This window comes from Nilaparvata lugens, chromosome 7, assembly GCF_014356525.2.
Source record: "Nilaparvata lugens isolate BPH chromosome 7, ASM1435652v1, whole genome shotgun sequence".
NCBI lineage: Eukaryota > Metazoa > Arthropoda > Insecta > Hemiptera > Delphacidae > Nilaparvata > Nilaparvata lugens.
The window spans coordinates 25,249,776-25,274,644 of NC_052510.1; the positions used below are offsets into that span (position 1 = coordinate 25,249,776).

General features: G+C 34.4%; 1 protein-coding gene across 2 annotated transcripts; it reads left to right on the forward strand.

Annotated features, from left to right (window-relative positions):
- Window positions 1-1,221: 1,221 nt before the first annotated feature.
- On the forward strand, window positions 1,222-24,235 carry LOC111048365. 2 transcript variants are annotated; one of them, XM_022334240.2, is made up of 5 exons: window positions 1,222-1,387; window positions 15,041-15,139; window positions 17,271-17,807; window positions 21,823-22,328; window positions 22,843-24,235. In XM_022334240.2, the coding sequence occupies exons 2-5, from the start codon at window positions 15,045-15,047 to the stop codon at window positions 23,400-23,402; spliced, it is 1,698 nt and encodes a 565-aa protein (XP_022189932.2). In that variant the 5' UTR covers window positions 1,222-1,387; window positions 15,041-15,044; the 3' UTR covers window positions 23,403-24,235. The 2 variants fall into 2 exon arrangements, with proteins under 2 accessions (XP_022189932.2, XP_039288322.1); XM_039432388.1 differs by having other exon boundaries at window positions 1,300-1,493.
- The last annotated feature ends 634 nt before the right edge of the window (window positions 24,236-24,869 follow it).

Here is a 24,869-nt window from a genome sequence, read left to right on the forward strand (position 1 = left end):
TTCACTGTATTGAAAAAACACCCCTTTTTAAATTCTCAGCTGGAAGACTTCATCCCTAGAGTAAACTTAAACGTCAGTAGGTAACAAGTCCGCGGGGCTTTTAATCCTACCCTTTTTTCAATGAGTATAAAACCATGTCGCAATGGATGACTCTGACTCCATGTTTTAATTAATCAGGATTAGCTTGATTCTCAATTAGCAGCACTGTGGATGAGGATGGAGGAGACTAATTTTAAAACTCTGCAAAGAAGATTTTCAGAAACCTGAAAAATGGTTTCCTCTGCTTAAACATTCATTGCAAGTATAGACTTGAAAAGTCATCATATTTGTTCATAGAAATAAATCATCATATTGATAGAAATTTCATATCCTATAAAATTATTCTTCAATATTTATGATGATTTATTCCATTCACCATATGATATAATAATATAATCATTCATCATTTCGATCAATTCCGGAGGCATAAATTATTAATTAATCTCAAAATCAAATAGTTAATTTATTCATGTTCTTAGTCAAGGTCTACGCAGGGTCTTACCAGAGGATCGTGGAATACCTCTTGTTGAGCGGAACCAATTTATAGATTAAGATAGTCGTCAGTGACCATCTATAAAAGTTCTATTGTTTTAGTAGGTCAATCGGATAATCCAACAATATTTTCCAGTAAATTATCTCATGAATTCTACCAAGTACTGTATTGTATCGCTTAAAAAAACTCCAATAAAAACAAAGGTGAAATTAATGAAAAATAATATAGTACAGGTAAATACAGGTATAATTGAATACAGTAAGGTTGATTGATGATTGCCATTCACAAAATTATCCTTTGAAAATAATAATTTATTACCAGATTATTATCAAGTCAAAGTTTGGTCATTTGATAGAGAAAATAGAGAAGAAGGACGATGTGTTTCAATCCATCATCCATCGTAACAGAAATCCAAATATAACTCACTTTCCAATCATACACTTTATATTCAACTATGTTCTAACTGCCAGTATAATGTAGTTATATTCTTAGAGGAATTAGGGACATTTTACGTCTTGATAACACTGACTTACTGGTGATGGACAACCCCACTAATGTACCCGTCTTATCACCCGTATCTAAGTCAGTTGTCAAACACCACGCCGTTTAGTTAGAAGTTTCAATGTCAAAGGTGAACCCTCTCCCTTTATGGATAATCCTCGTGAAAACAGTGGAACGACACAAAATACGGGGGAATAAGAATGAGAGAGTGAGTGAACCGGCGGCCGGAGAAAACTAGTGGACGATCAGTGGGAGATTTTAGTCGCTCGTTGAGAGTCAAAGAACTTACTGTAGTTGCTTTAGAGAGTTGGTGTCTTGTGGAGTTGAGAGACGCGTTGTGTCTGTGAGAGTCAGGTACTGTATGTAAAAGTTTAGTGCTTCCTACACTAACTGTGCTTGTTTGATTGCTTGCCAAACATCTTCAGCCAAAATCAGGCTTTCTCCAGCAAATTTGATAGAGGTATTATCACTGCAGTTAATAGAATTATTATTCAATGATACTGTTTATCATGTTTTGATAATACTCTCATGCCAATAAATTGAATAGATTACAATGATATATTAGATCACGTCATGAATCTAAACTAATTTCATGAGACTAGAACTTTTTATACTTATACTAAAAATTTGTGTCAAATATGTGCTATATTATATAAACTAACAAGTCATTTGACTATTTTCTTGCACTAATCAAGATAGTGAGTACATATACATAGCTGATATGATTGATATGATACGATACGATAATCATTACAATATACAAATGACACTGGTGTAATAACATTGATAGATAAAATAATAAGGTAATCAAATCAAATCAAATCATTTTTTTATTTTGACAAAAACACAACTCAGTGAAATAAAGGTATACATATATAAACTTCATTACAGTTAGTTACTGTCAAAATAAAAATAGCCCTTGTGCTATTTATAAATTTTGAAACTTAGCGAGATTGAAACTACAAATATTGTAGAATTTTGATGAGAAAATATTTGAGTCTTCAAGGATAATGTAGTAGCATGCATATTGTGGACGAAAAATGTTAATGATTTTTCTTGGCTCTGAGTAGTGGACTTTACATGAATAGTATAGTAATTGAGAGCTGTAATAAATTGAGATGAAGCATGGAAATTAATGTAGGATAGGATAGTAGGAATATGACAAATTACTTACTCGTATGATGGTATGATGTTACTTCTATATCCTTGGAATTACCGGTAGTACACTGTTAAACCAATAATGTATTTTGGATGAATGATCTCATTATGATTCGATTATTCTTCGACTTACTGAATCTATGTTATGATTCAATAAAATTATTGGATTATGAAGTGCAATAATATCAATCAATCAATTCATATCAATTAATTGTTGTTTTTTTTTTAAGTTGCACGGGTGCATTTTTTTGTATGGTTATAGAGAGCTTCAGCGGTAGTAAGTTACTTACATTCATCTGCAATGTCTCAGATATTCGAATGCATATCAATCACATCATTAGTGCACTTTGGTCCATTGATTGTTAACGTTTCTGAGACACGTGAGTGGAAGTTTAGTCAATTCGTTTAATTGTCAACCAAAAATTGCTGTTTCATCAGTACACTCAATAATATTTAAAGAATCATCAATGATGAATCGAATTGAAACACCATTAAGAAAAATAGTATGAATGATCATCGTTCACCATTATTACCATCGATCAATCAATCATCAATCTATTCAATATTCTATTTACCCCTGCAATTATATAGGAAGGAAGGTTCTAAATAACTTAGTTTACTCAAACATTGACTCAGTAGTTAGTACAATGTTATTGTATATGTATTCACAATCCCGTAAAATTACAAAAAGTTATTGTGATCACATGCCCATCGAAGTATGTGACAGACCACTACCCGGTTAAATCAACTGTGGTTTCCTTCCAATCATTCTATTACAGTATTGAATTTACTGTTTTCCAACCATTTCATGACGAGGATAAGGACGCTCTTTTCACAGACAATTTGATGCAATCAATATAAACTCACTGTTCGAACCAGAGAAAGCTCTCAGTATCCTCAGACCACGACGATTTTATTTGGATTAATCCAATCTTCTTAAGTCTAATCGGTTGAAAGATCAATATTCAATCATGTAAAAGTTTTTTCAACTTTCTCTCCACTCAAGAGTAAGGAAGTAAATATCAATGCTGTTCATATTTATAGCTAACTGGCCGTCAGGCTCGCTTCGCTCGCCATATCCGACTAGCCATGGGGCTCCGCCACCTGGTCCCCCGACTGGATCGTCCAAAAATGACATCAGCGGGCTCGCTTTGCTCGCCTGCATGTAGATCTCAGTAGAACCTCTGTACCGAATTCTGGACCCCCGACTGGATTGTCCAAAAATGAGATCAGCGGGCTCTCTTTGCTCGCCTGCATGTAGACCTCAGCGGAACCTCTGTACCGAATTTGAACGTATTATGTCAATTTGATCTCGAAAAACACCTGTTACTATATCGGCGTATCTTTGGTGAACAAAATTCTTCCACCTCAGCTAAACCTATATACTGATTTTTCTTTAATATATTTCCATCAATTATTGAAAAAGGTGAGGAAACGCAGAAAAGCTGAGAAAACGCTAATTTTTGGCGTATCTTTGGCGTTATTTCAAATTCCTTCTAACACAACATTATTGCACTCCAGCTGAGCTTCTGTAGTAAATTTGAACATTTTCTGTCTATTTGTTATCGATAAAGCTGAGAAAACGCTAAAAAACGCAGATTTTTGGCGTATCTTTGGACATTTTTCCGATTCCGTTCTTATTGCGCTTCCAAAGGGCCAACTGAACACACCTACTAAATTTTATCATATGTTAGGACGATCCAGTCGGGGGTCCAGACTAAACGTCTGACTAAACGGATATGGCGAGCGAAGCGTGCCTGACGGCTAGTAATATAATATTCCCAGGAATAGCTCTGATTGAAGTAGCAGTATCCAATCAATTTTTCCGCGATAAATCAGGACCTCCTAAATAGGTATTTAGGAGGTAATGCATAAATTGGTATTTAGGAGGTCCTGGATAAATGTATTTCAATCTTCAACTTGGTGCCAACCTTACAAAGTCAACTCAACTTAATGCCAACCTGACAAAATTTTTAATTTAGTTGACAGAACAACTGTTTTGAAGAGGTACTCTCTCTAGATTATAGTTCTATATTAACATATGGTATGGACATTTCAATTATAATTTTAATATATTGGAATAAGAAGAATATACATGCTAAAAGACGAACTTTGAACCCTTAAAAACCACCCTTAGAGTTAAAATATCGCCAAAATATTTCTTAGTGCGCCTCTAAAGGGCCAACTGGACAGATTTTTAGTTCTGCGAGTGAGTGAGTGAGTGAGTGCCATTTCGCTTTTATATAGATAACTAACATGTTGGAAAATGAAGACGCTGAAAGTTTCTGTTCTTATTCGAGCGGAGCGAAAAGGATGCAAATAATCAGCTGGAAGTAGTATGGCTTCATTTCAATTTTGTATCGATCTGAGCTCTTAGAGATCTTTGTTCTTATTATTGCTCCCTCATCCAGATTCCCTCTGATGAACAAAAAATCGAATCTCTGGAAAAATAGTGGAAGATACATAAAGACTGAAAATTGAAAAAAAATTATGGAAAATTGCAGTTTGTAATGAATTGAAGAATTCAAGAAATGAAAAAACAATGTTTAATGGAATTGGAAGTAATGAGATCAAAACTTTTTACATGTACGGTAATATTCTAATCTCAGGTCTAGCAGGCCTGTATGACTCAGTCAAATGTGGAGTTTGTATAATTCTGAAAAAAGAGTTTCAAATTCAATTTTAAACTCTATAGTCACCATTGCCTTGAATCATGAATTCTCTATAGAATTTGCAAATCCAGTTCAACATCACTGTACATCGCATCGCATAATCTTGAAGTAATTCGACAATTTATGTCATTTGTAAAACATTGAATCTATCAGCATTTCATTCAATAATAAATGTCAATGGATTTAATTTTTTATTTTATTTTGAGGCTATTAATCTCGACTAATACCTCATAGAATAAGAAAATTAAAAATGGAATCTACATTTTCGTTTCTAACTATTGTATTGTTTGTTCTGTCAAATAAATAAACAAATGAATGAATCTATCAACGAAATTATACCACATATTGTATCCCAGGTTAATAATATTCATCAATCATTGTTCAATAATTGATCCTGAATGTTTCCACAGATCTATTGTCTCTTCAACTCTGGGATGTGTAAGCTGCGTAATCCTTGAATGGGCAGTTACAAGCACGATAAAGCACATTGCACGGGTAGCAATGGGTGAAATGTAGGCCAATAGAATGATCATTGCACAACCGAAGTAAACTAGACAGAAGATTTACTGCTGACACTGTTTCTGATCTGATTAATGCTATTGTACCTCTCAGGGATAAAATGTGGGTGCGAAATAAAAGTAAAAAGCATTGTCATTTGTCAGGCAAGGATTTTCCTGAGAACGGGAGATAACAAGCTTTATCTTTGGTCTTGATGATGTGGCCATATTCTCAACATTGTCAACGATCTTCTCATTTTTCTCACCTACACCACCATCTTTATGGGATATTCCTGAATAGCAGGTCGTTGACACAGTGAATGGAGACAATTTGTGGAAAAAATACTCCAAGTTCTTCAGACAGTGAAGAAACTGTACTAAGAAACTGAAGGGAGCTTCATAGAGAGGAACAACTCCATTATTCAATTATTAGATCCAGCATAAAAAATGGAAATAAAAAATACTAGTTTGTAATTGCTTGCCAATACCACACTCTCACTATTCACACTATGAATTTCATTATTAATTTTGGCACTGAAAATATATTCTATTAGTCCAGGCAAGGAATGCTCAAATAAATGTATACAGGGAAAGTTTGGAACACAATTTTCAACTCCACAGCTCTTTTAATGGTAGTAAGAGGATTAACATATCAAAAGTCCTCACCCCTACCCCCTGTGCTTAAGGGGTGGGGGTGGTTTGAAAGTACCATTATTTCATTTTTCGCATATATCTCGGAAACGATGCATCTTATGAACATTTGTGTAATGTGCAAAATTGAAGCTCAAAAAATTACCAACAAGTTTTGTCCTTTAATGTTTTCCATATCTCTCATATTTTCCGAGATATCCGCTCTAGAAGGTGAGACTTTTTTTGAAAAAACACTTCTGCCTCCAATTTTTCAATCTTTTCGGCCTTATAATTTTTGAACTATTAATTGAAAAAACTCCGTGCTGATTATGAGCTGATAGAGCATTAAATTATCTTCAATTTAATGTATATTTTCACTATTTTACGCATTTCCCTACGACTGGTGCAGCAGCTTTAGTGTTGAGCGTGAAATTTTCTGTTCAGCAACAATAGATCAGTTGACAATGAAATTTGGAGGGAATGATTGGAACACAATTTTTGACTTTGCAGCCTTGTTGAGACTAGTTTGGAGGTTGGCATATCGAAAATCCCAACCCCTAAATCATGTGCTAAAGGGATGAGGGTGGTTTGAAAGTTGCATTTTCCACTTAATACCTACATCTTGGAAACAATGTGTTCTATTGATATAATCAACTACTTAAAAATGAACCTTAATGAATTTCCTACGAGTTTTGTTCAGTAAAGGTTTTCGATAAATGTGATACTTTTCGAGATATTTATGTTCTAAAGTGATGCATTTTCGAAAAACCAGTTTTTCTTTCATTTTTCCACTCTTTCAAGTCTTATAACTTTTCAACAATTGATGAAACAAGAATGTGCGTATTACGAGATTGTAGATCATTTAATTATCTTCCATTTCATGTATAATTCGACTATTTTACGCATTCCCATACGACTTTTGCAGCAGTTTTAGTTTAGACTAAATTTTCCAATAAAAAAATCCTATAAATTTGACCCACTATCACATGCATCTACTGCATGAAGAAGATGTATGCGTACTCTACTCTTATTCCTGTTGCACCTCACTGATTAATGATAATGAAGTCCAAAGACTTTGAGTAAAAGCCCACCTGCAAATTATATCAGCTTATTCTTCAAAAGAGGCTTATTATCCTAATTGAGACAATCACATGCAGCAAAAATGTTGATACGGAGAGAAAGAGTGGAGTTGGTTAGCTATTTGCATGCAACAAATTTGCAAAACATTCAAAAAGTGTATATAGCTATAGAACATGCAGATTTCAGAAAACCCTTCTTTAGGTTCTTTCATACAGATTATAGTAAATGTAAAAAACAAAATGCTCACTATTGGATGATAATAGGAACCACCTTGCAGCCGTGTCTGAAATTAAGATTCTCATTCAGGATATAATAAGACAAGTTATTTTTTTCAATTAAATTTCGCCAGAATAAGTCGAGGAACTGTTATGATATGGATAAATTGCCTAGAAAGAGTAATAATTCAGTAATTAGTCGATGAATTATAATCAATTCGAAGAAATCAATAACAATATCAGAAAATACATATTCCAATAGTTTCATATTAACCTAAGCACAATTCATATCTGTCCACTGAAACTTCCATATTATTCTGAAGGATTCATGGAACAGTATTAGATTTTCTTATTCTGGTGGGAGTTTTCTACTCTTATCAATAACATTATTCCATAATACTGTCATTCAAAGGAATATGTCAATTTTATAGCGATTCATTTGGTAGAGTTTCATGGTACATCGTATTTCAATAATATCAACAATATATTCGATGCGTTGTTTGATAATGAATTAGAAATAAGAATTTATTTCGATATTCCATCCCATTTCTTATATTCCAGTCATCATCTACAGTATTCAATCTCTACATCCCATAGATAACTCTTTCAGAAATGAATCTTTCCACTTGAACAAGTATAATCACGTATTTTACTACACATTACTAAATCGTAATTTAAACAAACTTATCCAGCAAGACTTCATTCGAAGAAAATGCATTTTATGTTATGTATACACTGATTTTTAACAATGAGTTCTTGTCCATTGCAAGCAATCTGAAAGCACATAAATATGAGACAAACTACAGCGCATTACGACAGAATAGTGCTGACCTAGATTTTGATCACATTTCAAGAGCACCTTATCACTCCTTGCACCATTTACATCCCCAACAAAGGGTAGTTATATTTCTCACATTTCAGATGCAATTTCAGAAGGATTCCATCTCGTGCAACCTTGACAATGCAGATATCTCTCGTTTCAAGTCGATAAAGATCCATTCTGAAATGAACGCTTTACTTTTCACCAGTTTATCACACATCTTCAATTTTATATACACGAAGACAAGAATGAAGTTCCTCAAGGTCCCATTCAAGCACGCTCAAGTTCATAGTAATGCACTTGAAAATCTCAGTGGACAAATAAGTAATGGGAGTAATGTCGATTTGAAAATATCAAATCTGAGTTGAAATTTCATATTTTCTGGATTGAGTATTCTCGCCGTCAGTATTATGAGCTTCTCTAATGTACTGAAGTATATACTGACGGTATATCTGAAAGTAATTGAAAACTGGAAGAAAACACGAAGAAAGGAAACTTCCTCAAGGAATATGTGTTTCTGATAGTGTCTTCATAGAGTCTATCCCGATTCTATACTCCATAGAATTTATCAAGAGGGGGTTTCAAGCTCCCTGATATACTCGAGTGATGTAAGTTTTATATTTCAAAGATAATGATCACATAATATTACAAACACTCACATTCAAGCAATGTTGTGTTTTTCATTGAAATTGAGTTGAATGAAATTGATCGATCACTTCACAGTTGGATAAAATTGTTCCATCCAAAAGAAAAATTGAGAACCAAGAGTATTCATCAAATTTTGTTTTACTTCATCAATCGAAAAAACGGCGTTTAATTTATTTCTTCTAACTTGTATTCTTCTCATTTTCAATGGAATTATAATACTATCTTGCTTGAAATGGAAAGATGCTTTTTATAGAATGGACTCATTATTTGAATCTTATCAGTTGAGTATTTTATTCATTACTGTACCTAAAAATCAGTAATATAATATTCCTTATTATTCTCTTATTCAAATTCATTTCCCAAACAGTGATAGCTTTTCAAGGTTAGTAATTTCAACACAAGTTATCAGATTCGTATGAAAATTTCCATAGACCTACTAAAGTAGTAGATGCTAGATGAGAATTGTTCCACTCAGTGGTCTGCTTGACTAGTACAGTTTTGTGTGATCGTAAGGATATGAACAGGATGTTTAGGTCTCATGTAGATTTCAGCTCGCGATCGACCTCCTTTATCCATATCAATGCCTCCAAATTATTGTTTTATCATTGCCAGCTGTTCAGTGGCATCGTTGAATCAATCGTGCATTAGGAATAAGCCACACGAGGTTTTTTCAGACTTTTTTAGTCGAGTCTGAAGGGCAGGAAGCTCTCCGGTTGGCTGATTATCAGCTGATTCCCAAACCAATTAATTAGCCTTTCGGGAAGCTTCCTGCTCTGTCGCGACTCGTCTAAAAACGTCTGAAAAAACGATTCGTGTGACTTGGCCCTTATATACTTATACTTGACTCTTATATTGCTCGTTCAGTTCGCACTTTGAATGTTTAACTTTAGAGTGTGGTTAACGTGCTTTACAGTAGCACTGTTTAAAAAGGTTCAAAAGTGCTCTTGTTTGCTCCCCCTTTCCACGGTTATGTACCTACTCATGGATCAGATCATTTGTCACTGGTATAATAATACATTCTTAATATTTTCAATGATATCTATCTCATGTTCAAGTTATTATTCAGAAATTCGGTAGAATTGTGCTTTGAAAAGCCATTAAATACAAATTAGCTCTTCGTGTATACCAAGTCCTTGACATATAAATTATATGTAATGTGTTAGACAAAACAATTCAGCTAAGTATCTTCCTGCATTTATTACTTCTCAACTCTTGCTTCTACGTAAATTACATGATCACTTGTCGCAATAATTGTTCAGTGTTCAACTCCCAGATTGACTGACATGACCCTTCTCATTATTTTCGTCAACAGCCTTGGGAACCTTCAAATAGGGAAAACCCAAGAGAAAACCAATATAGATATTAAAAATGTGCATAAGTGTTCTACGTCCTTCAATATCAATCAATCAAGAATGTTCTTTATTCCACAATATAGTAAGTACAAAAATGATAAATAATATAAAATTTATAATACAAATAATTCAGTACTTAAATTAGGGTTTCATATTGTAGATTACGGGATGTGCCTACATGGGCACTTCAGCCTGTGCGTAGACTCGAGTTGGGATTATTTCATGTAGGTATAGCGAATCTTCCTGAAGGGGAAGGAGAAAGAGAGCCAAAATGAATCTAATTTATTAAGTGGGTTAATTTCACTAATGAGGGTGATTTCATTCAACGTTTACTTCAACGATATACTACAAATCACGATATACCTCAACGATTTTCTAGATCCAACATCGAAAAGCATTTACAGAGCATATACAACTATTTTAACCTGATACGGTAATGAATAATGTACTATTATAAATAATAATATACTATTCAACTATTCATACCCACTTATTCAAATCAAAAGAAAATCGAATACATCTCGACTGGCTTTTTGGAATAAATGGATAAAATAAAAATGTATCAATAAGAACCAAAACTGTATGTCCACTCTAGTAACAAGTTTGGAGAATATATAAAATCATTGCAAAGTGAACTTTTTTATGGTACAATTGAGTTTGAATTTCTGAAAAAACATAATGTGAACTGGGAAGAAGATCATTTTGAGGTAATATTTTGCATGGAATGAGTAAGAAGTCATATTATTCACATTTGAAACATCTATCGTATACTACTAGAGTACGTGAATATTCAATGAAAAGTCAACTCAATTTGTGATTCAAATAGCCGATTTCACCGCGATTCAATTATATTGTTTCCTATTGGGAAATTTCCATTGTTGTATCTGGCGGATTATAAACGTAAATATTTCAAAGATTGTCATAGAAGTGGATTACCTATCTAATCAGATACTATGACTATGCAAGCTCTAAGATGCCATTCAAAGTGGGCGTCGAAATTTTGCTAAGCAGCGTCGGTGTGTGAGATCCAGGGCGTCGATTAACGATTTTCGACTTCACTTTCACTCCAGCCCACATCCCGGATTTTTATTTCAAGAGCAACTTTGAAAAGGTTGTGGGTACTGAATACCATCAATGAGTGTAACGCCACCAATAATATGTGATGTCATTGGAAAATTACAAGTTCATCCCACCTTCCATGAATAATCTAGAGATCGTTGACACCTTGTTCGAAATGGAATATGGAAACATTTATCAGTTCATAGGTTTTCCTGTTCAGTTTTTCAGAGTTTAATTCACAAATGACCGCCAAGAAAGTTGGAAATTCATTAAAAAAATATATATTCACTAGTTTTTCTATTGGGAGTGTTCGACTGCCTACTCACTTTCCAATAAAAATGATAGCACATTCTGGTGCTGTTGATGAAAAAATGATCTAATCATCAAATTAATGTATTATCAATTTTAGATGTTTTCACATTCATAATAGTACTTCATAGGTTATTTTTCCATAGAAAAATCTCTGTATCTATAGATCAATTATCAATTATTGACCCAATTATTTGATACTATCACACCTGGAGCCTTTGAAAAACTAAATTATAGCAAACCAACTAATTGAGAAATAGTTTAAATAATATATTTATACAGAGGATAATAATTAAAAATAGTGAAGCAAAACTTTCAAAAGGACAGTTTTGATCAGAAGCTCTTGTTGTTAATGTAACAGTGAAATTCTTTCTCCATTTTAGTAATATTTTTCTTACCCTGGATATCATATTTTGCTGATTTATCACTAGACTATGGGAATCATTATGCAACCTCAATTCTTCTTTGTTCACTGATATAATAGCTATCACAATATTCAACTTATGATGTGTCTGACAAATCTCATACATAATAGTGGAATTCTTTCTTCCGGCTTTCTTTGCATTTCACTCTCTAATTAGCCATTCTATAGCATGATGGGATATTCAAACTTCAATTTCATGCTCAGTGGATTTGACGATACTGTTGGTTGATTTATGTATGGTGCTGCTACAGATGCTTTGATTCATTCAAAGTCAATCTACTTTTAACATTCGACAAAAATAATGGACTTAAACAACTTTTTATCACACAGCTCATAACTACTCGTACATAAATGCAAAATTAACTGATGAACTGAACATTCTGTAAAGAAATTGAATTTGAAAAAATTCTCTCAGATTCATGAAATGAATCCCCATGAGAAACCCAAGGTAGATTGAAATACCAACATCAAAAACGTTCCTTGAAACACATGATCATAGTATCTCCCATTGGAAATCCTGAATCGAAATCATTCTCAAGAAGTCTTCTTCTTTCGTCTCATTTATTTTTACAAATCATAATTTTAATTTTTTTGTTCGACTATATAATCTCAGAATTATTTTAATGATACTAAACATTAGTAGCATCAATTAGACATGCTTAAGCCTGCCGAAGTCACGTTTAGTTTTTATTTGAACGGCTTTTTGTGTCTCGAAGTTCGTGAACCCGGCAGACAATGAGAAACCCCTTCGGGGCGATTCCCTTGGGCTTTTTTCCCTGCTACCTCGGAGGAGGTCAAAGAGAGGTCCCAACTCCGCCCAGCTGCGGACTGATCATAATGTTCCAGCTCCAGAGCACGCCTTCTCACTTCTGAAGAAGAGAGACCGTCTACCAAGAAAGCCTCGAGCGACTGTTATCATTTTTTGAAGTCATTTTTTTGTCTCATCTGAACATTTTAAAGACAATACAGCTGAATTTACTGGTCATTCGAATATGTTTCTTGTTATTAATTTATTGTTATTAGTTGGGTGAGGTTGGATGAGTTTTTTGAGTTTCTGAACCATTCAGAAGAAAAGTTGATGAATCAATGAAATTTCATTTTTTTGTCTTCCAGCTTTCTGTGATTTCCGTTGAATCTTTTAGGAGGGTGAATTTTCAACAGAGATATCTGGACTATATCTAGAGCTGAGATAATGAATGCATACCGTACTTTGCAGTCAGCATTGACACTGCAAACAATTATTATGAAATCAGTAATATTCTGCTAAATTCAATCAAGTATATATTCTTGAACATACTTTATTCTTATTTATAAAATAGAATTATAGTACCCTTTAAAATTAATAAAATAAGAATACAATTTGTAACGTAATTTATTATTTATTTTTTATTAATTTTAAAGGGTACTATAATTTTATTTTATAAATACAAGAGAGTAGCCCTGAATTCATACATTTCATTTTTCATATAATTGTGAAGATTAGTCTTTGTTATTGTTTGTTTCAATATTTATTTTCTGTCTATACATTTTATCATATAAACTTTCCACTGAATTTGATTCGTCCTGAATGTTATACTACATTGATGCCTGGAGTGAACATATCAATAATATTGAAAATCAAATCCATGAATAATATTCAATCATCAATTATTTATATTTCTCATGAGTTCATACTTTGCGCAACATATTGCGTATATCTTGTACATCTTGTATAGCTTGTTCTATGATACTACTTGTACTGTACATGAGAAGTGATCCATTATTCAAAGTAGTTTATATATATATATTTCAAACTTCTCTTCACATCGAAAATATTTATGATTCTATTATATTACAAAAATCATCAGTCAAACACATTCATAATCTTTGTTTGCTGCTCTTGTCTAAAAAGATAGTGAAAGTTGAAATTCATAGCTTGAACTGTTTCTAAAATTTGCGGCATGTCTGTAAGCCCACGCTGGACTTATATAGCAAGTTAAGTAATAATTCAAAAGCTCACACTAAGCAGTAGATGAGAAAGACAGTATAACTTCATTATGATCATAACTCACCGAAATGAATTGTTAGTCTACTTGTCATTCTTTCAATTTCTTTCTAACGTCTAATTTTTGGCAAATCACCTTCTCACTTCGATACAAATCACTCTATTCCAACAACATCCTACTTATGTTGATTCTTCGATTCCATCGCTGCAAATTCTGATTACTGTGCCATAAATTATAGACTTTCTAAACCTTTTTGCGTAGAACAGTTTGAATGAAATACTGGACCAGCATCTTTGGAGCGACCACAGATGACAAAAATATCGTTCATCACTTCCTATGTCCAGCTATAATTCATATTTTCTGACTTCAAATTAAAAATTATTCCAACCAAATTTTCTCATTCTTCATTTTCAATAATCAATTTTACAGATTGAAAAATCCGTTGGTCATTTAACAGTTTCAATTAAAATTGATTGTCCTTGAAAGTTTTTTCTCAAATTGATGGGCTTAAATACTTCCAATATTTTTCAGGTATTTGAAACTATTCAAATATCAATAGTACTCAGTACTATAAAATTTCAATTGAAATTGATAGTTCTTGAAAGTTTTTTCTCAAATTCTTCCAATACTTTTCAGCTATTTGAAACTATTCAAATATCAATAGTAGAAATATCAAATACCAGTATAACATAGATAAAGGATAAGCATAAGCTATATTGCTTGTCTCTGATAGTACTCTGTACTATAAAAATTAATAGTATCTGTACAATTCAAAATGTAGCAGTAATCGACTTAACTGCTCAATAATTATTAAAAACGGGTGAAATTCATACATAACCATGGAAGTATTTGCTGATTCATCCAATTCTCAACTTAGGTATCATCCAGAATATACTAATCCTATGCTCCTGATTAATATGAAATCTGTTGAGAATCAGTACAAATCTAATGACCAGCTGTGGTTTTCTTCAAAGTTGTTTAATGCATGTTGAAATAATTGATTGCTAACTTGTAGAACTGGTTCTCTGTTTATGCAGTAAAAAATGATAAACTTTTTTCATTGAAACAGATGAGGTGCAGTGGAAAATTATAAATTTCGTTCCATCCTCTTCTATTAAAAGATAAGAGAGGTGATTTTTGAATGATTTAATTTTCCAGAATAATGAGTGCCAAACAACTCCTCTTCTACGTCACTGCAGCACTGATGCTCGATCATGAAACCAGAGCTCAATCATCGCAGATTGGCGATTTTGTAGGGTAAGTTGCAGGAAATTAATTAATAATACTGGCGAATATTATACATTCTTTCAACTCTAAATTGTACGTTTCGTGCATGAAGTCTTGATTTCTAAATCTGTATGATATGAGATCAGCCATGAACACATAATACACTCATACTCAGAAATATGGTCAATTATTCTCATTCATCAATTTCTTTTGCTACGCGTATTTGTACATCTAGCCCAACGGTATGTGCATTCAGTACATAATGTAGACTATAATTTACTGTAATTTCCAGTTTATGTCAAATTACTTCATTTAGGCCCGGTTGCACAAAAGCCGGTTAAATTTTAACCGTGATTAACTTTACCAGAACCAATCCGAGAAGCCGTTATCGATAAGACGGCTTCTCTGATTGGTTCTCGTGGAATTAATCATGGTTGAAAGAGGCTTTTGCGCAGCCGACACTTGATGATTTGTAATATTGAGGCACGAAACTTCAATTAACAAAAAGGTGAAAGATTCTATAAGAATTTGCACAATTAAGACTTATTTCATGCACATTTCTGACATCGTGGCATCTTGCCTCATATGAGAAGAAGTCATGAATGAATGAAAGGCTACTTGTAATACACTATAAATATAAATAAAAATAAAAATATCAGTACCCTGAGAACATTATGTGATAAAATAATTCAAAAAAGGGTACTGAGATTTTAATTTTTATTTCTATTTAGCTGCATGTTGATTTATTTCTCGTGCAAGAACTCTCCCCTATTCACAGACGTATAGTCTTCTTGGGGGGATTCCACGTAATCTGTAGAATGACATTAATGTAATAATAATTATATAATTTTCCATGTCGGTGATAAGGTAGCGAGATTCAGTGCGGTCTGTGGCACTATAAGACAAGCTATAGGAAGGCGAACGAGTCAAGATTATTGCAGACGGTAGCGAGGCATGGGTTTTAAACAGACAAACTGAATCTCGTATCTAAGCTGCTGAAATGCGATTTTTACGGGCGGTTGAAGGTTGTAGTAGACTGGATGGAATAAATAAATAATGTCAACATAAGAGCTGAATTGAATGTAGAACCGCTATTGGATATTCTGAAGAAATATCAGGAAAATTGGTCTACTCATTTATTCAGAATGCCATCCAATAGGCTCCCAATATTAGCATGGGAGTACAAACCCAAAGGAAAGCGAGGCATAGAAAGACTAAGAAAGGAATGGATGCCGGTACAGACCAATAGAGCTTATCCTTGTAAGACGATGATGATGATTATATATAATTTTCTATTTAAATATTAATGTATTGTATTAATAATTGAATATATGTAATTTTACATATCTTTGTGATACGATGTGGAAATATAAATTGATTTGATTCGTTATATTATTATCATCCGAATTAGTATTTAGGTACTATTAGAATTTCAGTACTATATTTGAAATTGAAAGTGGAACACAATTTATTTCCTGAATGGAGAGAATTTCCTTGTCACATTGTGATTATACTAGTCTAAAAGGTAACATTATTTATATAAGGCGACAGAGGTATTTGAGCACTGAATTCCCAAAAATTATTCTGCTGTTTGTATCATGTTGAAGAAATACATAAGTAGTAAAAAGAAAGGGAAAATATACGCTGTAATAATCATAATCTTTTCACGTACACGAATTAACGAATTTTTTAGCACTTCCTAAAATGCACCTCATTTGAAAAATACAATCTATGCAACCGTAGACGAATAAAGTATTTGATAAGAGCACAATAAAATCTATCATGTACTCTTTTATTTCATCACAACGCAACTACTGTAGTTTCAACCCTTCAATAGCCATTTTCAAGTGTAAATTACAAGAGTTGTAACTAGTTATAAATGTGATAAAATAAAAAGGTACTTGATAGCTTTTATTGTGATTCAATAATATTTCAGTAGCTCTAAGAAGAAAAGTGAGGATACAAATAGAAAAGTATTTATAATGCCATATGATAAGACTATATTGAACTGAATGTAGTTTTGTTTATCATGAAACAGACCAGAGCGAACATTGGTCATCGTCGACACCTTCTTTCAAGATTATTATAGTCAACGGATTTTCACAATAATTGGCGAACTAAAATAATCAATTGCAATTATTCTTTTTCATTATTTTCTCAGACAACTGACCTCACTCCTGAACCAAGGTGGAGGTCTGGCGTCAGCGTTGGGCGCACTGCAAGGTCTGCAAGGCGGTCAGGGCGGAACGCCCGGTGTGTACGCACCCCAACAGGGCGGTTACTTCCAACAAGGACCCGGGCCTGGAGTTCTTGGAGGTCCCGGCTACGGATTCCCGCCACGTCCACCACCTCCAGGAGGACTACCCCCGGGAGGAGGTTCACCGTTCGGCGGAATCCCGCCTCCGGGAGGCTATCCTCAAGGGGGAGGAGTACCAGGAGGCTATCCTCAAGGAGGAGGAGTTCCAGGAGGATATCCTCAACCCCCTGCTTACCCGGGTGCTCTGGGAGGGTACGCGCCAACGTCCCTGTATGGCGCGTTGGCTTCCATAGCGCAGTATGATGACTTGCGCTGCGTTCCGCGACTTCTGTGTGAAGTGGCTGCCGGCGCCAGGCCCGGCTCCAACAACTACAACAACTACGGCAGCCAATCGCAGCAGGCCGGGCCATTCCCGTTCCTCACAAAGGATGCTGTCGTGACGTGAGTGACAATTGATTTATTATACTGTACTGATGAGAAATTCACTAATAGATGAGAAGAAAAACAAAAAATAGTTCACCAACATAAGCCATCGTTTATTGATACTGAATTATAGAAAAAAGTTATACGAAGAGAATAGGGATGAGAGAAAACATAATAACAAAATGAGTAATCAAGGATAAATTTGGATAAAAGATAGAAGTTGTCGTATATGGAACTGGAGAGGAATTAACAGAATGGATTGATTACACAATAGAAATAAAGTGAAAACGGGAAGGTGTTTTCATGAGGTTTCAGAAAATTCTCTAGACTAGCTTTATAGGTACAAAACTGCACTATGGTACGACAGTAATATGAATTTTGGAATGGGAAGAAAACTCACCTGGGTTTCTCGTAATGAACTTCTGTAGTCCTGAATAAATGACTCAAATACAATTTTTTCTAAATGATTTGAATGACATTAATTTCAAGATTTCATTATACAAAACAATCTAAAGGTAAATTGAACTATCAAATTAGAAGATCTTCAAATCAATTATTGTAAATTCTCTTTAAACCTATTTCACTACTGTATGTTGTAAATTGAAAACAATTTCTTAGAAGAAAAAACAAATTTAAAATCTCACTGACTTGAATCTGTTTTCAACCTCCTCAAATACAATCTATAATCAGCTCATGAAAATTGCTTGACAAATTTGATTTCCTCTACAAAATAATTTAACATCAGATTCCCATTCCCGTTGGTCATAAAAACAAGAATAATAAACCTAAACGTGTGAATGTTTACGTATCTCCCATTTTCCAGGCCGTTATCTGTTGGCTTCTCCACTATATCCGTGCTCACTTACTAGAGGCGAAGACAGCTTTATTGCAGACCATATTCCAACGTGCATACAGATCATTGAAGGCTACCTTTGCTTTAACCAGAACTCTTAAATGTCATCGGTAGGGGGTGAAGCTCAAGGGTAGGGGGGTAAAACTTAAGTTTGGGGTGCCCAGAAGAGCGTGGGAGCTTATCTGTTGTACTTAATTAAAGCCGAAGATAAAACTCCCGTCGTTTGGGACTTTGTTTACAGTATATATCTTATTTGTGTATAAATCTCGACTCGTATTGTATACAGAAGATGACGTCCATTGCTCCAATTTCTCTCGCTCATTGATCCTTCTATTATCTCTACGAGTATGTGTAACACATATCAACTCAGTTTACATCTGTTCCATGTCATTTTTTCAAGTGTCTTGCATTATCCTGTCCTACTGTATACTTTAATTTCTGTAACTGGGAAGACATAGATAACGGAGAGCTTGACAAGTTTAGGGCGTTTTTCTCTAGCGTAGAAGGAAGAGTATAAATGGTAACAAACGAGTGGTGTCGTTTGATAATAATTATAAACATCCAGCAAGTATCTGGTTCAGCCTGAAGATTGATGAAAGTTGATATTTTGTTGATCCCTGGAACCGAAAGTATGTTTCCAGATTACTTTAACTTAACGTTCACAGACACGTTTATCTTCGACATTATTATTACGACTCAATTCTAATTTTTTTCATTTTCTTATTTCCCATTCACCGATTGTCATGAGGATTAGTAAAAAGAGTTAGCTTTCGAGAATTTGGAACCAATCTAATCGTTTGAGAATTAGAAAAATAATTTTAAAAGCTGCATATCTGTTGCGGGAGAAAGGGGGGAGAGGATTGATAACGAATGATTCAATAACGGGAGATAATATTAAAAAAAGATTATTTATGAAAATATTAGGAAAAAAGGCTGAAAGAATCTAAATATGGTAGAGAACTGGTGATTACTGTACTCAAATTAACTCAATGCCCTCTCAACTCCAACCAATTTATATCAGTGCTAAGTTTAGGAAGAACATTAAAATTACCCTTAGATAATTAGACTCTCAAGTTTTGCCTCAGGCACACACGATTTATTATAGAATGAAAACAGAAAAAATCGAATTTACGAAACATGTAGGTAATACTGTACTGATCAGTTGCAATTAGGGACGATGGTGGGATAGTGTTGAACAGTATTGGGAAGAGGTTTCAAATCATGGAACCGGATGAGAAAGAATGTAGGTGGTTCCCTCCCTGATGACTTGAATTGGTAGAAAGAAAAGATTTTAAGTGATGTACAGTGTTTGTGTTTATTTTTACGGGGTTTATGGGGCACAAGCAAATGGATGAATCACGGTTGATTGTGAGGGCGTTTTTTGGTTTTCGCCCTGAGGACAGAGTTGAGCGTCGGCCGGCCTAAGGTCACGACTGAAGAAGCCAAGGGGGCAGAGCCCCCGTCGAGACTGCATTCGAGCGCCGTGAGAAGGCCCGCCGGCAACATGCATCTCTGAAGGCTGTTTATCATTTATCAAATTTTGTTCGACTTGTTTTTCTTGCCTCCTGAACGTCAAAGGGTGGGTAGGAGTCCGATGAACGGAGGGTGAGAGGTGAGAGGTGCAGTGTCAGTTGGCAAAGGAAGTGAGAGTAGTAGAGTTACAAGAGAAGAAGAAGGTGGATATGAAAAAGAAGAAGAATATAGTAAGAAGTAGGAGGAGGTGGTTGAGGATGAGGAAGAGGAGGAGGAGGAGGAGGAGGAGGAGGAGGAGGAGGAGGAGGAGGAGGAGGAGGAGCGGGAGGAGTAGTAGGGGGAGGAGGAGTAGGAGGAGGAGGAGGAAGAGAAGAAGAAGAAGAAGAAGAAGAAGAAGAAAAAGAAGAAGAAGAAGAAGAAGGAGAAGAAAAATCTGAATAAGAGGAGGAAGAGGAATGAGGAGAAGAAAAAGCAAAATAAGGGAAAGAACAAAAAAATAGGAATTTGCGCTGAGCTGCACCAATATTAAATTCAGGAATTATCTGAACCGACACTCATTATAATATCTAGAACAAATAAAACTTGTAGCACCCTTTATTTATTAAAAGACTTAAAATAGTTGAACTTTTTTTTCAACTAGTTTCGGTTCTAAAACCATCTTCAGGTTCTAAAATAAGTAAATAAAATTCAATAACTGTTTACTAATTGATATAAAACTGACATATGTTTAAATTCATATGACTAATTATTTATGGTAAAAGTTATTAAATTTAAATTTAAATTTATATTTAAAATTTTAATTTTATTTATTCATTTTTAATTTTATCAAAATAGGATTATTTATGTCAAATTGGATTATATTTATTAAATTATTCCTATTCAATTTTGCAGTTTTATAGATATAAAATTCTTCTTTTACATTCAATTTATTACTTTCACTACCAATGCTTAATATTTTCATATTAGAATTTATATTGATATAATTATGATTATTCTCAATTAAATGTTCAGCAAACGCTGATTTTTGAGTAGTATTTTTTGAATTTAAAGCCTGAATATGTTCATTGAACCTTTTTTGAAAACATCTACGTGTTTGACCAATGTAAAATTTGTCACAATTACTACATTCCAGTTTATAAGCGCCTGATTTTTAAATTGTTCTTGTTGTATTTTTTTATTAGAAATCTTCTTTATTAAATTAAAACATTATTTGTTGTTTTGTATCCTAAATAAAATTTAGGATGAAAGCAGCCCATTTCAATAAGTGTTTTATCTAGAACAACTTTCTCAGTCAAATCCATTTTTTTTCAATAAACAGATAAGATTTCACCATTCAAATAGAATAAAACATAAAGATTATTACAAAAAAGATCTGTTCAATAGAATCTGGTGATCATTTTTGTATTTACTCTCCACTCAACATTGTGGAAAGTTGCCAATACACTTCTAAATAATTTCACGTAGGCTTAATAATCTCGAGTAAGAGTATGGACATTTTTTTGCAATTTTCAGAGGATTAGAGATAGCTCATACTAATGTCACAAATTTATTTTATTTTTGTTCTGTTTATTTTTCAATTATGCAATTGGAAAACAGGTATAGAGTTTATTTGAGAAATGAATACTAAATAGTTACAAGTCACACTTTTAACTTACGCTATTTTTCTTAAATTTGATTATATTTGTGTGTTTTTTTCTCGTTTCACAGATTACTGACAGTGCTGAACTTTGTGGATGACTCTCCGCTGCTGGTTTTCGGGCGAGCGGCCGTTCTGGGCTACACTGCCAGGGGGGATCCCCGTGCCTGCCTCGTGGCCTACCCCACCTGCCCCAGGGACCCCGACAAACTGGTCGACTATCTCAACAACCACAACGGCGGATTCTTCCGATTCTTCAGCAACCAGCAAATACCTCAGTATGCACCTCACTACCAGTACTACCTCAATCCCCAAGCGCCTCATCCTCAGAGACCCCCTTACTACCCTCAACAGAGTCTGCCACCTCAGCCTGCTCCTCATTATCCTCCTCCTCCTCCTCAACCGCTACCTCCTCCGAACTACTACCGACCGCAGCGGCCGTATCGTCCTCCTCCCCCTCCTCCTACACAACACAACTACAATCAGAGGCCCTATTCGCAGCAGGGCTACTATCAGGGCAGGATACAGAATTTGCCACAAGGATCCAGTGGATATGATAATCAAGATAGCTCAGGAGGTAGGTAGCTAGTAGGCTAGCTGAATAAATTATATTTAGACGTTGCTAGAAACGTATTAAAGTTGATTTCTTGACTTCTTGTTTTTTTTTTCATTCATTTGAATTCACAAAAGTTTTCAAAAAAATTCAGCTATGAGAATATTACTTGAACAACGCTTCACCTTCATAAGTATAATATTGTTCTCATGAAATAACGAGTGGAAGATCTGAATTTCATTCCACAAAATAAATATCATATCCATGATACATGATCCAATTAAACATTTCTATAGACGATTTCATTTGCAATTTTGAACCTTCAACAAACTAGAATTAACGTTTGTTGAAGGTTCAGAATAATTGCAAATGGAATTGTCTATCAAAAATGTTATAAAAATTCATTCACTACCTGCAAATGAAGAGTAAATGATTGTTTTAAATCAAAATTAATTATTCTATACATTAGTAATCATTAATAAGTTTTTATCAATCAACCTCATTTGCACATATCTCATTCATTCTCTTGTCTGAACAGGCACAACAAAGCTGGTCTTCGCCAACGGTGGCCCAATTGAACCCGACTACTACGGCACCAACAATTATTACGACCAGTCAAACCAGAGCTTTAATCAACAGGCCAACGATTACAACAAGTATGATGACTACCACAATAAACAGTCACTCAACAAACAACATTCAGACAGGAAGAAAGTCATCTTTCCGGTGACGTCATCTTACGGCTCTTCAGGCTACGACCAATCATCAGCTTCCACATCATCACAACATTCGTATCACGACGTGAGTGGAGAAAAGTACACAAGAAATGGAAAAACACTGACTTTTCCAAGTAAGGGGAATGAGGTTGTTAAAGGTGGTGCACACATGATTTTCCCTGATAGGACGGGAACCGGCGATTTGAGGTTGGATGTTGATGAGTTTGGAGGTTATAAGACAGTGCATTATGCTAGTGAAGATTACCGGGATGGTATTTTTCGCGACCAGCGGGACGCTTTCAAAAACGTCTTGAAGTTTCCCGTGGAAGAGCACAGCACTGGATCTGGAGACAATACCATGACGTTCCCTCGAACACGATGAGTTGGAAATTATAAATGATGAGATATGCCAAACGGTACGGGACATATCTTGTTCGATTCTCCCCTTTTTTCTTCATTTTTTACACTCACCACAACCGGGACGAGTGATATTTCTTCCGCGTTTGACGTGACATCCCCAAAGTGTTTCGAGATTCGTGAGGAAAGTGATCATCTCAACCATAACCTCCAGCATGATTCTTTTTTCAGTTGCGTGCCCTCTTTGTCGAGCGGAGCCTCCATTGTCGCAAACAGCCCTCCTCAAAATGAATTATAGTTCGGTTCGTTATAAATTCCTCGATGCGTGAATCGACTCCAAATTCGTAGATAATGTCACAGAGGTTATGACGGAGAAATTCATCCCATCAATCGAGAATCATAAACTCTTTTATGACAAAATGTTGGTCAGCATTCTAAAATTTGGGAAAAACAACCCTCATCTACTGAATTGAATGGAGGTTTCAATTGATGTGAATCGAAGAAGAATCATAGGGGTGAAGCGTACCCCAATTTGGTGTGAATAATAGGGTTTTTCCAAAAAAATGTGGAATAGAATCTTGTTGATCCTCTACATTAGACTGATTCAATCAACAACTATCAAACGAATGTCTCATAAATATAAATTAGATTAGAGTTGATTTATTTCATTCCATTCTCATTTTGTTGATAAGAGAGTTTAATTCCAGTGATAAAAATGTTTAATTCTTGGAAAAAATCACCCTTATTGTGCATAATAAAAATGTCAATTTTCAAATTTTAAGATTCAGCCAATAAAATATAATTATAATAATAATGTAAAATATTATGTATAAAATAATAAATTATTTTTTTCTAAAATAAGTTGTCAATACTAATTTTTCCTCAACCGAAGTTTATTATGTTCACCTTCATCTCATGAAAACATCAACTATCATCTTATATTTATTCCAAATTAATTGAATAAATAGTCAATCTGATGACCTCAAGATTATCGTGATGTGTTCATTATTGGCAATAGTAACAATATCCAGTGACCTGGATGGAGTGCTGAGGTCTGGTTTCAGTGTTTTCAGGTCGCAACTGATCAGCACCTAAGACATGATTTTAATGACTACTTTTAACACGAGAAAAACATTTTGCCCGGGCCGGGATTTGAACCCAGGTCTCTGGATTATAAAGCCAAATTATTGGCAATGTTGTAACATAACAATTTTTGTAAGAGATAATCATAACTTCACGGTTTCGTAGATGAACATGTACTTCAGTTCTAAGTTATAAACAACATTCTTCTGAAGGTAGGTAAAATTTCAAAAGATTGATGCAAAAGTTTCAAATCACATATTTATTGTGAATTGATTAACTTGGATTAATTTATCACATCCTCACCTATCATGAGAATAACGATATTTGGTTGTTGAACCATTACCAATCTCTGGCATTGATGAATCAGGTTGTGTGAAATTCAAGTAGTATTTTTATTCAATTAGTGGAT

Bases quoted from the DNA above. Each gene is read 5' to 3' on its own strand.
- LOC111048365 (XM_022334240.2), top strand. From the start codon at position 15,045: ATGAGTGCCAAACAACTCCTCTTCTACGTCACTGCAGCACTGATGCTC. The intron at 17,808-21,822 runs GTGAGTGACAAT...CTCGTTTCACAG, and splicing joins ACAAAGGATGCTGTCGTGAC to ATTACTGACAGTGCTGAACT. The intron at 22,329-22,842 runs GTAGGTAGCTAG...TTGTCTGAACAG, and splicing joins TAATCAAGATAGCTCAGGAG to GCACAACAAAGCTGGTCTTC.